This window comes from Echinops telfairi, unplaced genomic scaffold (genome assembly GCF_000313985.2).
Source record: "Echinops telfairi isolate 266 unplaced genomic scaffold, ASM31398v2 ScPeMD7_70;HRSCAF=299, whole genome shotgun sequence".
Classification (NCBI taxonomy): domain Eukaryota; kingdom Metazoa; phylum Chordata; class Mammalia; order Afrosoricida; family Tenrecidae; genus Echinops; species Echinops telfairi.
In genome coordinates, this window is record NW_022103968.1 from 12405820 (window position 1) to 12419926 (window position 14107).

Consider the following 14107-nt stretch of genomic DNA (forward strand, 5'->3'; position numbering starts at 1 on the left):
CATTCAATGGTGCATTCTTCCTTCCCACTGCCCTTGAGTTGATTCCAGCACCTCTTGACCCCACAGGGCAAGCGTAGACCTGCTCCAGAGTTTCAGCAACTGCAGACAGAGTCAAATTTTCTTCTGGCTGATGGGTTTGAACCACTGACATTATGGTTAGCAGCCCAATGTTTAACCCACTAAACTACCAGGGCTTGTTACAATGATGCATGCGTGTTAGGGATAGTTTTTCTTAGTGACCAGAGGGGAAAAGGAGAATTGTCCCATTTGGGTCCACACAGTGTAAAACTGAGATATTAGTCCAGAGGCAGCGGCAGGAGGCAAAGGTGACTCAAAACCAAACAAAACTCACCACTCTCAAGTTGATGTAGGCTCTTCACGACTGTACAGAACAGAACGTCCTCCTGTCAAATAGGTAGGGGCTGACAAGAACTGCCTGGAAGGTAGACTTAATGTGGTAGTTAACATCTTTATGGGAGCAGCAAGTCTTATTGTTCTCCCATGGAGATGGTGGGTGAGAACTGCTGACCTTGTAGTCAGCAGTCCAATGCATAATCCAGGACAACACCAAGACTCTTTGGAGGTAACTAGGAGCACAGAAATCCTGTGGAATTCCCAGAAAGCCTAGGCTGGCTTTGGACTGTGGGGTTTGAGCTTGGTTCCTCATCAGAAGGCTGGCTTCTCTTCCGGCAGTGGAGACATTTTGGCCTCCTCACTCATGAGGAGCCAAAGTCCTGCACCTACCTCAGTGGGGCAGAACTCTGGTTTTGTTCTGGAATCACCAAGAGTCAAGAGAATCACTAGCTTAGAAATGATCCAGGACTAGAGAGGAGCCCTGCTCTGGCTTTCAGAAAGAACCTAGCTGACGTGTAGGTCAGAACAAGAGGTATCTGGGATATCAAGCTTACTTGAACGCCTAGGTGATGGATCCAAATTTTAATGCAGTCAGAAGTAAGAAAGCCTGGACAAGAAGTGGCCAAAACTCTCAGTTAAGATTGGGAGAACTTAATTATTTATGATGTAACAACCAAGTAGCAGAGGGTGTGAGGTGGGTAACTGTTGATCAGGGCAACCTGGCTTTATTAACACTATGACTTTGGCCAAGCAGTTGCTCTGTGCAAAATTCCCTGCGGTCTTTCCTAAACCTATCCCTCTCCCCACTCCCAGTCTCTCCCATTCCTGTGCACTGGAGAATCAGTGTTGTCCCATTTCAACCCTAGTGATCCCTGCACAATGGCACAAAGCAGTGACTAAGAGGTGAGGGTTTATGGTTAGAGCAGGACCCCAGTCATCGTCCTTAGTCTCTCTGCATCAGTTTGTATCCTTACAGTGGGGAAAAGTCCAGTCAATGCCGACTCATCATACCCTACGGGGCAGAGCAGAATCGCCAGAAAGCATTTCCATGGCAGGCATCCTTTCAGGGTCGCTGAGTCAGCATTAACTCCGTGGCAGAGAGTTTGGCTTTGGGGTTCTGAAATCTTCACCAGAGCAGATCTTCAGGTCTTTTTCCTGGAGAGCCTCTGTGGTTTGGAACCGCTGGCCTTGCAGTCAGCAGTCAATCATGTAACCACGGTGCTGCCAGGCCTCCTCCTGTCAAATGGATAGGGGCTAACCAGAACTGCCTCGCAGGACTCAACGTGGTAGTTCACATGTGCAAGGGTTCAGCACACCACTGCGGTTTCACTGTGGCTCCATCTTCCAATCAACTGGCAAACTGATCTCACTGGCCACTTCTTGTCCAGGCTCTTTTACTTCGGATCGCATTAAAATTTGGATCCATCCACCTGGGTGTTCAAGTAAGTTTTTTTTTTTTTTCCCTCTGCTCTTCCTCCTCCACACTGCCCACCCTCTAGAACGCAGTGCCAACTGGTCGGACTGGTGGCCAGCGGTGGCTGTCTCCAAGGCAGTCAGTCCGCTCGCGTCCTCGGCTTGGGACCTCTCCAGATCCTCTGCGGCGCGCCATGGGCAGCGCCACACTGCACCAGAGGCAACGGACCATGGCCAAGGATGGGCGATCGCGCATCGGAAAAGCACCGAAGGACCGCGATGAGTGGTGCCAGGAGCCGACCGCTCCAAGCCTCATCTTGCGACCCGCGCCCCAGCTTACCCTCGCTGATCCGCACCGCAGCTCAGAAAGTGACAGCCACGTGGAGCGTGGCGCGGCGCCGCGGGAGAATAGAATGTTGACGTGAGGGAAGGGGCGGGGCTGGAAGGGCGCCCGGGAGGTGAAGCCGGAGCTTCGCGTGCGCGCGCCCCGGCGCCGGCAGCCAGGCGACGCCGCTGGGAGCGCGCCCGTTCCTGACGTCACGCGCAGCCTGTCCAATGAATGGCGGCCGGAGAGAGAGAGAGAGACGGCGGTCCCGCCCCCTCCCGCCCCCCCCGCTACACCAGCCGCCTCCGGGAGCGTCTCTGGAGGCGCGGGCCACCGCAGGCTGAAGCGCCGCAGCGCGCCGGCCGGAGCAGCCGGATGAGGCCCAGGGAGCCGCTCGCCCGACCCCACCGCCCCATGTCGGCAAGATGGAGGCAGCGGGGGCGGCGGCGTGAAGCAAGCGGTGCTGTGGGCGCGGGCGCCGGGCCCCGGGCGGCGGCATGGGGTTGCTGCTCATGATCCTGGCGTCGGCCGTGCTGGGTTCCTTCCTCACGCTGCTCGCCCAGTTCCTGCTGCTCTACCGCAGGCCCCCCGAGCCGCCGCCGGACGAGGCCGCCCGCGCGGGCGACGGCTTCCGCTACCTCAAGCCGGTGCCGGGCCTGCCCCTGAGGGAGTACCTCTATGGCGGCGGCGGGGCTGAGGAGCCCTCCGGCGGGGCCCCCGAGGGCGGCGCGGCCCCGGGCCCCGAGACCCCCGGCCCGCCGACGCGGGAGACCTGCTACTTCCTCAACGCCACCATCCTGTTCCTATTCCGGGAGCTGCGGGACACGGCGCTGGCGCGCCGCTGGGTCACCAAGAAGATCAAGGTGGAGTTCGAGGAGCTGCTGCAGACCAAGACGGCCGGGCGGCTGCTCGAGGGGCTGAGCCTGCGCGACGTGTTCCTGGGCGAGGCGGTGCCCTTCATCAAGACCGTGCGGCTGCTGCGGCCCGTGGCGCCCGCCGCCGGCGCCCCGCCCGACGGCGCCGACGGCGGCGAGCTGCCCGCCGCCCCGCCCGAGGAGCTGGCCTTCGAGGCCGAGCTGGAGTACCACGGCGGCTTCCACCTGGCCATCGACGTGGACCTGGTCTTCGGCAAGTCGGCCTACCTGTTCGTCAAGCTGTCGCGCGTGGTGGGCCGGCTGCGCTTCGTGCTCACGCGCGTGCCCTTCACCCACTGGTTCTTCTCCTTCGTCGAGGACCCGCTCATCGACTTCGAGGTGCGCTCCCAGTTCGAGGGGCGGCCCATGCCCCAGCTGACCTCCATCATCGTCAACCAGCTCAAGAAGATCATCAAGCGCAAGCACACCCTCCCCAGTTACAAGATCAGGTGCGGGGGGTGCGGGGGTTAGGGGATAGTTGGCCCGGAGTGCGCGCCCACCCACCCAGGGAGACCCCATGTGCACTGCTCCCAGCCGAGCAGCCACGCTGCCGTCAGTACTCCCATCCAGGCCCTGAGCTTTCCGAAGCAGATCGCCAGCCCTCACTTCCCAGGCACCTCTGGGTGGGCTTGACCTTCCAGCTAGCGCGGAAAACAAGTAGTGGACCCAGCCCTTGCCAATGTCACCCTGAATCGGGATGGGAAGGCTAGCCTTCGCCAGGACTGCTGGCACCTTGTCTGGTTGGGGCTGGCAGTGTCGCATCAGGGCAGCCTGTCCCTGGGTTTGCAGCGTCTCTGGGACCACGTTGAGGCACAGCCCCTGGACATCAAGCCCAGGCAGGAAGCATGTGCTCAGGGCCCAGGGCAGTTTGGCAGCTGCCAGCCCCTGGGCCCGCTGGTTTGGGGACACACACCCCCGACCCCCGGCCCTGCAGACTCTTCCTGTTAGGCCGGGCTGCTTGTAGCTGGTTTGTCCGCCCACCCTGGTGGCCGCCCAGTGTGGAGAGGTCCCCATGCACAGAACCACTCAGGCCCGGAACCGGGCTGTGAGTTTCGTACCCAGGGCTCGAAGCCACCCTGGTGCCACAAGTTTAAGCCAATAACCCGCCGCCTGCTTGGCATCCCACCCCCTGGCAAGTTTCCCATGAGCGAGCCTGTGCGGTCCATCTAGAAAGAAGGCTACCGGTTTGAACTTGTAAAGCACTCCTGCATCTGATGTTCTTCTGTAGCGTTGGGATCCTTTGCCAGTTCTGCTTAGTGACCCCGTTTTCTCCGAAGGTCCTAGAAGAGGAAGTGGCGGGAAAAGCAGTTTGTAGAGCTGGAAGCTTCCCCCACTCGGCTGGGGGCATGGGAGTGGACTGTGGTCATGTGTGGACATCCATGGCTGCCTCCCCTAAAACAGCTGGAGTTTGACTTTCTGCTCCCTGTAAATTTCATAGTAATTATAAATTGATGTAATTTGTTGTATTTGCCCTTTGATGCCAGCTGCTCATTTCTAGACCCCTAATTTTCTACCTCAGTCACGAGCATCAGTGACCCAGATAGCCTGAGCTGTTTGATGAGCCTGGGTTTGGACTGGATTATGATTTGAGTCTGTGGCACGCTTGCATTACTAATTGTAGCCCAGGCCAAGAGCACAGAGTGACAGCTTCAGACTATGAAGTGCCCTGAAATTTTTACTGTAAAATGGAAATATTTCCATGTACGAGGTTGGTGGAGCTGCCTGTTAACTTTGATTTCTTGTCCTGTGGAGCAGAGCATACTTTTACAAAACCTCTCCTGTAAACTCTACAATATGTGACTAAATTGTAAACGACTTAGTGTTGGAGCAGTGAAGTGTTGGTTTCAAGTTGCTATCAAGTTTGATATTCTATCCCAACATTCAGTCTGGTGTTTTCTGGGGAACTTTCAAGTAATAACATTTGACTCCATTATTGGTGTTAATTGCACATTAGTCAGTGGTAACAAGATTGTCAGGAGAGACCAGTCTCTGGAGAAGGGCCTGGTGCTTGGTGCAGTGGAAGAGCAGTGAAGAGAGGAAGGCCCTCAGCCGCATGTAGGGACACCGTGGCTGCAACTGTGGCCTTAAGCATAGGAACAATTGTGACGCTGGTGCAGGGACCAGGCAGTATTTCGTTTTGTTGTGTCATAAGGTCACTATGGGTAGGAACCAAGTCTATGGCAAACAACAAGTTTACATGTCATTTTGAGATTTATTTTTAATATTTTTCTATTTATTTAAATCTGAAATAAAGTAGGACTAAAAGTTATGGGATCATTGGAGATTTCATATTTTGAGGAACTTTATCATCTCTTCATTGAAGACCATTGCCATTTAACGTATGGCAAAATTCCTTTCAGTTTACGATATCTCCAGTTTTTTGTTTTTTTTTAAGCATATCACTCAGTCTGCAAATATTCGGTGGACACCTATGTATGTGCCTATCTGGTGCATTAGGCTGCTAAGTAGCAACTTGGCCGTTCAAACCCACCAACAGCCTTAAGGAAGACAGATGAGGCTATTTGTTCCTATAAAGACTTGTAGCTTAGGAAACTCTATGGGAGTTTGAGTTTCACATTATTGTTCGTGATGCTGAGCTTTCAAGTGCTGGCTGAACAGCTAGACCACTTCAGCCCTCATGAAACAAAGTCTAGTGAAATTGAAGTAGCCGTGCTTTATAAATTAGAATGTGCTTGATGAGGCTGAAGTTACTGGGGCGCTCAGTCAAAGCAACCCAAAAAAGGATGAAGGTGAAAAGGACTGTCCCCGATGGTGTGGAATTGTCTTTTCTCTAGTTCTTCTGCGGGAAGTCTTTGAAACTGGTGATGTCGTGGACTCTGATGCAAGCATCAGATAGTAATGTGAATTAAACTACATGTAATATGCGTGAGAATTAAAATTGCTAGTATAAGTGCTTTTTTGTCACTCAGGGAAGGGTCTCAATGTAGTTAAGTAACTTACAATCAGATAAGTGGTGAAACTCAGACCTGATAAAGCCAGGCTGTTTTTTTGGCGTGGGGTGGGTGGGTGGGTGGTGGTGGTGGTGTGTGTGTGTGTGTGTGTAATTAAGCTACCATGATGCTACTCTTTTTTTCGTGTGTGTGTGTATGTGTGTGTGTGTGTGTGTGTATTTAAGCTATTATGATGCTATTCTTTTTTTTTCCAAGTAAAGCATCAGTATATCTCTACATATTAACCAAGAGTTCAGAGAAAAAGTGAATGCATTTCTTTTTTAGATTGGGAAATTTGAGATCCCTTTTAAGTCTTTGAGTGCTGACCCCTGTAGCATTTATTTTTTTAATCCAAAAGATTTGTTTCTAAATAGAATGTCTTGCTCGTTTATCCTGTTTAGCCATCTAATCTACTTAGTAAGGCTAACACAGCAAAGAAAATTGTAGTTTGTTTTAGGATCCTTTGGCACCTTGAATTATTACATAACAAATATATATTTGGCCAATTAACCCTGTTGACATTTCTCCTTTATTTACTTTTCCTTCTTCTTGTTGCTAAAGTGAGGTCGTCTAGCAAGACTGCCAGTTCCTGACATTTCACTTAGAGATGATGCTAATAGCACAAGCGGTGGTTTGCTGAAGATTCAGCTGACTGACACTTCATTTTGCCCAACTAACAGTTTGTAAAACATTGTAATATTTTGGAAACTTGAATTATAATGTAAAAAATTATTTGTACTTTTACATGTTGAAACCCACATTAGAAAGAAGTTCCTGTTTTGTTGCCTCCAGCATGTGGAGACCACCCATGTGTATGTCAGGCTAGAACTGTGCTCCGGGGGGTTTGTAGTTACTGGTGCTTCAGAAGTTGGTCACCAGACCTTTCTCGTGATCATTTTTACATCTCTTTAAGGGACTTAAATCAAGCAACTTATTTATTTTATTTAGGATATTCTCAATGTAATGTTAAATTTAAAAAACATCTTACTGGAATTTTTTTTGGAAAGATCCCTTGCTATATTTTCCAACTCTCAGCTATCTAGTGATAATAAGCAAATCTTGACGATTATGTTTTGGTATGAACTGAGTTGTTAATAATTAGTATGTAAATATTTATTTCTCTGATCTATGAAGAAGGGAGCATCTGAGTGTCTTAAGTCATGACCAGCTCATTGTCACTTTATAGCAACTTATTTGAGTTTAATCAATAGTTAGGGAACAGACATTTGGGGAAAACTTCACTTTGCAAGTCTATGGAGTATTTGCTGAACTGTTTGTGTCATAACCAATTGTTTTGTTCTTTTATTTTGAAAAGCATTCTAATATGTGTTAGTGGAAAGTTTTATTCTTAGTGACTGGAGAATGAGGAAAACCATTGTCCCCGTTCAAGGCGGGTCAAGGCTATATTTAGTTAGGTGGAGCCCTTGAGCATCTTTATTTTTATCTATGTCTTCGCTGGCTCACTCACTCATTTCAGAGAACTAAGTTAGAGTTGGACTGCAAAGCATTATACTTCATAATGGGATTTGTCAATTGAGTTATTTCTCCCTCGGTCTTTGGAGATGAAGAAGAAAAACATATCTTAATGCTAATTATACTTAAAAATTTTTTTTACTGTATAACTCTTCAAGGTTACAAATGCCCTTGATGATTCACGTCTTAAAAACTTTCAGTCAAGTCACTGAAAACTAACACAATCATTTGTAAACTTAGGTTTAATGTATTTTAACTTGCCGTATGATTGTTTTGCTTTCTGTACATAGATAGCTTTAAAAGATGCCTTTTCTTGGAAGTGCAAGCCTTGATACTTCCAGAGAGCCAAGATAATAATCTTAGTGTATTATTCTTGCAGTTGAGAGTCATGAAATAATTTAATGTTGTAGGATTTTTTGTTTTATCTATTGTGTTTTTTTGTACTGCTCAGATAAAGTCTGTTTTCACATCTTAGAGACGATGGACAGTTAAAAGTCGTGTTAAAAATAGTCATTTTATTTCAGAAAGTATTATTGAAGGCCTATCAAGGCTTAGTGTGGTGGGTATGTGGTGAAGGGGATAAAAATGGTTATAACACAATTCATGCTCTCTTAAAGTTAAAATCTTTTTTTTGGGGGGGGGGTTGGATATAAAGAACAATAAAGATATTGTAACATACTAAATTTATGGTACTTTGGTTACCTAGAGGAGCCCTGGTGGCATAGTGGTTACAGGTTGGGCTGCTAACTGCAAAGTCAGCAGTTCAAAACCACCAGCTGCTCCACAGGGTAAAGACAAGGCTTTCTACTCCCATAAAGAGTCTCAGAAACCCATAGGGGCAGTTCTACCCTGGCCAAAGTGTCACTATTGACTTGATGCAGTGAGTTTGAATTAGATTTTGGTTTTAGTGGTTTAGTTGTTAACTTTGGACTTCCAACCGAAAGGTCAGCAGGTCAAACCCACCAGCCACCCCGTGGGAGAAAGATGAGGCGGTCTGCTCCTGTAAAGGCTTACAGTCTTAGAAACCATAAGGAACAGTTTCTTCTCTCTTCTAGGGTCTCTTTGAATTGTAATCGACTCAATGGCAGTGGGTTTAAGTGACCTTTAGATAGTTTAAGGCCTTCTGTTTTGTGAGAACCATAAAGAAGAGAGACTGATAATTCTGCAAAGGCAAACACCTAATTACTATGGAAGTGTATGATTTACTGTGATCATAATTCCTTCAAACACTTGAGTGAGTATACTGAACTGGTCTTGCTTCCAGGTTGGATTTTCCTAAGCTGCTTTGAATGATTTTGATTTAGGTACGTAAAACCTTTTAGATAGAAAATAAATGTATTGATAAATTAAATCTTTGCTCTCTAAATTGGATTTACAGTTTTGTAGGGAGAAGATTGATAATGAGGCCATTAGATTCTAATCAGTAATATACAGGTATTGGCTATCCTGGAAAGCCTCAGTTTATTCCTGGAAATAGCCAGAGCAGATCATCATAAAGGAGATTGTATTGGAAAAGCATGCCTGATCAAGCACTTAATACTGAATTACAAGGTTTAGTGATGATCTATCATGAGGCAGGGATGGGATATGAAAATAACTTTGCTTACTCTGTGCCAAACAGTGGGGTGTGTACTTCCCTGCACGTGTACCCTCACCTAATAGTTAGAACTGCATTGTGGGAGAGTTGGTTTCTCGCTGTCACAGGTGAGGACAATTGAGACTTAGAGAAGGTAGTGGCTTTAGTGACTTTCTCACGATTAAAAAAAAAAAAATCCTGGATTCCCAAGGCCCACGCCATCTTATTTCTGTTTAGATAAACCAATTATTACTCTACATTTGGGGTTGTCAGATTGTTGGAGGACAGCCCACAAATTAAGAATTATTGTTAATATTTTTAAAGAGTTAAAAGCTAAACAGACTTTTCTTTTAAGGAAGAAGAAAACAATATATACGCAGTTGATCGTTTGTACATACAAGTCCCCAAATTACTGTCTGGTTCTTTACAGGAAAAGTTTGCCAATTCATGCTTTTAACCTTTAAATAACAACAAACACATGCAAACAAAAACCTTTAAAAATACAAAAACAATACATACTGTAAAAAATAGAGATATGTACATACATTGAAAATTACTTTTAAACCTTTTTAAAAGGGCCTTAACCTTGGCTTAGGGTCCCTGTGAGTTGGAATTAACTTGACAGCACAAAACAATAGCAATATCCTTTGCTAAAGGAGCTCCCAGGGCAGTGGTTAAGCATTCGGCAGGAGAGCTGTGTGGCAGTCTGCTCCCATAAAGATTTACAGCCTTGGAAGCCCTGTGAGCAGTTCTCTGTTCCGTAGGGTCTCTATGATTTGAAATTGACTTCATGGCAATGGGCTTAGTCTTTTGAGATCATTTGATAAATAAAAACTGTGGTTAAACTTTGCAGAAAAATACATAAACAGTTTTAAATTGAATTTTATAAACTTTATAGTCCTCCTGAAGCCTGTGTAGTTGTCTTTGAACTTCAGGTTGAAAAGTAAAACGAGACAGAAGGATACAACCTTGTTGTCATAAATATGGCTCTAACTAACACGCTAGAATAAATAGTAAGCATTTCATAATTTCACTTGCTTCCTTAAATGTTTGCTGCAGGTGTTTGCAAAAAAGCTTGAGGTGGGGGTGGGGGTCGGGGGGAGGAGGATGACTACTCTACCCAGGAAAGTGTAACATGTCTGCTTTTCATTTTCCTCTTGGTAAGACTTTTTTATAGCAGATAGAGGCATTTTGAATCAATAGTTAAGTAAGAAATCTGACATTTCCAGTTAAAAGTTCTGCTACTGGATACCTTGTTTGAAGGCTAAATACCTAGCCAGCACCAATTCCTGTCATGTTTGCCTTTTCCTCAGAACAGTGTCACCAGGAAACAAGTGCAAACTATTCGTTCACTTTGTTCCTTCCTCAGAGTCTTGGGCCATCCTGACATTTTTGGGGTATGGCATCAGAGCACATCACATTAGCAGTTTTACAGAGTAGTTTCAAAATCTTTCTTGCTAAATTGCTCAGACAGGCATAAAACTGCATACTTAACTGTATTTATACTAGGATAAAATGAGTATGCGTGTTAATTATTGACCACAGATGCGAAAACTGCAGGTGATATATAGAAATTGCCTAACTGAGGGATTACTTAACTCCTTTGGCAGCAGCTATCCTAAGTATTTACCATAGGTTGTCTTGGAAAAATCTAAGGGGCAGGTCTCCTCTGTCTTGTAGGATTGCCTCTGGGTGATTTCAGTCAATAGAACTTTGGAATAAGGTGGACCTTACTTCAGGTTATCAGCACTATCATGTAGCAAGAAACTTGGACAAAGGCCCTACTGCCTTTCGTCTCGGTTTCCATTTCTGTAAAATGCAAATAGAGATAATACCTATCTGAGTGGCATTCATAAATGCCACATTTCTGATGAGTACTGAATAAATGTATCTTACATTTATAACTAAGCAAATAGACACATCGTCATGAGTTTTGCTAGAGATATGTCAGACATTTGCTAGATGATAGATCATTTTTCCCTTTCAATGAATAATAACCTTATTACAAAAATTTAAGTGATATGAAAATATGTAGCATAAAGAGCAAAAATCTTCTATACTGTCATCTCTGAAAGAAAACTACTATTATATTTCTGACATATTCTTTAGTTTTTTTCCCCTCAATGTGTTATAATTTATTATAAAAAGAGATGATACTTGGTACCCTACCATTACCAATTTATTTGGATTTTCTAAATCTGCTTCCTTTGTTTACAATGTATATTATTGGATGGAAATACAATAAATTAACCAATTCTTTGGAAATTTGTTTTGGTTTTCTCATGAAAAACAATGTTACCGTTTTACCTTTATTTTCTATATGCTAGATATTTTTTCTTTTGTTATTTTCCTGTGATTTGTTAGCTAGGTGTTTTTGGTTGTTGGCCAGTTTTTTTCTCATTTTCTTTGTAAATGTTAAAACTGTCTTGATAGCTGCCTTTGAGCCAGACAAAATGTTAAGGAACCCTGGGGGCAGAATAGGGTATGAGGTGCAAGGGCAGCAGTTTGAACCTACCAGCCACAAAAAGATTTGTTCCCATAAAGATTTACAGCCTCAGAAACCCACAGGGGCAGTTCTCTGTCCTATAGGGTCACTGTGAGTCATAATTGACTCCCTCGCAGTGAGTTTGGTTCTGTTTGAATCATGCTGGCCGCTTTGTCCAATCGTGCCCCCATCACAGCACCCTCCCTATTTCTTCTTCATGAATGTTTTGCCCACAGCTCTATGAGAGCTAACTCATCACTTCTTCGGGCCTTTGATAAATATCACCATTTGAATATCTTTTATAAATAAAGGAGTCCTGGTGGTGAAGTGGTTACACATTGGGCTGCTGACTGTAAGGTCAGCAGTTTGAAACCACTAATTGCTCTGAGGGAGAAAATTGGAACTTTCTGCTCCTGTAAAGAGTTCCAGTCTTAGAAACTCACCAGGGACAATTCTGCCCTGTCCTATAGGGGCTCTATGAGTTAGCAACAAATTGATGGCAATGGACTTGGGGTTTTTTTGTTTGTTTGTTTGTTTGTTTGTTTTGGTGTTGGTTTTATATATTTTTAAACTATAAATGTTGGGAGGAAATAAATTTTTTTTAGTGTTAGTAAAACTGACTTAATTGTAAGTGTACAGCTTGGTGAATTTTTTAAAAGGTAGCTAAGCCATGTAACTAAAGTGCTACAGTTTTACATTTTGTCTGGCTAGGATTTGCCTAATGCTTGTATTTGCTAGTTGTCATAAACAGTTTAGTTGATGACATTTAAGCAGTACTGTTTTAGAATCAATATAAATAAGGAACACCTCCTTGGGAAGTGCACATGCTGTGATACACTGGCGAACAGTGCTAATTTAGGTCTCCACCAATTTGCCACCCTTCCATCAATGACCTTTAGGTACTGACGTCCTCTTATCCCTACACGCAACCACAACAGAAACTTAGACACGAATGTGTCTGCAGCTCTACTGGACACTCCAAAAACGTTTATTTTTTAATTGCACGATCTTAGGAAAGCCCAATATTGATAAACTGTAGATTAGATTTTCCTTAGACTGATAAAAAGAATAACAAGCTTGTTTTCACTGATCTAGTGTATAATTAGCAATTTTCATATAACTGGCAGAATGCCTTATGGCATATTTTTCTTTTCTAACCACACACTGTGCATGAATTCATGCTTCTGAATTCTTCGAATGTGGCAAGGACAATAGAGTTGACAGTATGGTAGGTGGAGCACTGAAATGTCAGGATTTTAATTTGCATAATTTTCTAAAAATTCCTTTCCCCCTAGCATCATCAGATCTTGTTGATATGTACTTAAAGAAGCTGTGATTAGCTTAGTGGGAATGTTTTAATTGAGTCTATTCTTTTGTATTAAGTATCCTGCAGTGTACTTGGGCAATTGGCAAAGTATGTGGCAATAAAGCAGGTATTTGTGACCTAAGGATATTTCAAAATGGTGTTCCTCCTCGGATCAGCTCGATGTCCTACCTGTATAACTGTACTTGTTTTTTCCTGTAAAATGTCAAGTAGCAATAATGTTGTTGTTCTTAGCTGCTGTTGAGTTGACCCCTGGCCTGAACTGTTGTGCACACAAAGGGTTTTTATTGGCTGAGTTTCAGAAGTGAATCTTTAAGGCCTTTTTTTCGTAGTATATAATCTGGAAGCCCCACTGAAACTTGTTCAGCATCACAGGAACACTCAGGCTTCCACTGGCAAATAAGTAGTGACTATACTTGAGCCTTGGTGGCATAGTGGTTTAAGGGGTAGGCTCCTAATTGTAAGGAGTGGTTTGGAACTACCAGGTGTTCCCCGGAAATAAGATGCACTTTTCCACTCGTGAAGTTATAGTCTCAGAAACCCACAGGAGGAGCTCGACTCTCCCCTACAGGATTGCCCTGAGTCAGAATTGGCTCAATGGTGGTGAGTTTGGGGGGGGGTGTTTTGTTGCTTGAAGTACACCAACTGGGAATTGAACCCAGATCTCTTGAGTGGAAGTAGAGAATTCTACCACTGATGCACCACTGTCCTTTAAGTAATAATTAAAATAAATTTCAAAATAAAAGCTCATCAGGTTAAGTCCATTGCATAGAGACCCCTATATAGGGTTTCCAAGACTGTGAATCTATATGGGAACAGGCTGCCTTGTCGTTTTCTGGAGGAGCTACTGGTGGCTTTGAACCACCAACCTTGTGGTCAGCAGTCCAATGCCTAACCCACAGCGCCACTAAGTAGCAATAATAGAGAGATATGTTGCAGCCTTCCATATGGGTTACATCTCTGTAAAGAAGATCAAAATCCTCATAACTGGACCAATCATCATGATGAGTGGAGAAAAGATTAAACTTTTAAAGGATTTCATATTGCTTGGATAGACAGTCAGTACTCATGGAAGCAGCAGTCAAGAGATCAAACGACATATGCATTTAGGTAAATCTTCTGTACATGACCACTTTAGAGTATTGAAAAGCAAGGATGATACTTTGAAGACCAAGGTATGCCTAACCCAGGCCATGATATTTTCAATTGCCTCTTATGCATGTGAAAGTTGGGCATTGGATGAAGGGAGCCGTCGGACAGGGCAAGATATGACAAAATACCCATTTATAAAC

At 44.7% G+C, this 14107-nt stretch overlaps 1 protein-coding gene across 1 annotated transcript in view; it reads left to right on the forward strand.

Moving 5' to 3' along the window:
* Positions 1-2589: 2589 nt before the first annotated feature.
* The window catches only part of PDZD8 (PDZ domain containing 8), a 67296-nt gene continuing 55778 nt past the window's right edge, over positions 2590-14107 (forward strand). Inside the window, exon 1 of the mRNA XM_004700911.2 lies at positions 2590-3455. Coding sequence (XP_004700968.1) covers positions 2590-3455 — 866 coding nt within the window. The remainder of the gene's footprint in view (positions 3456-14107) is intronic.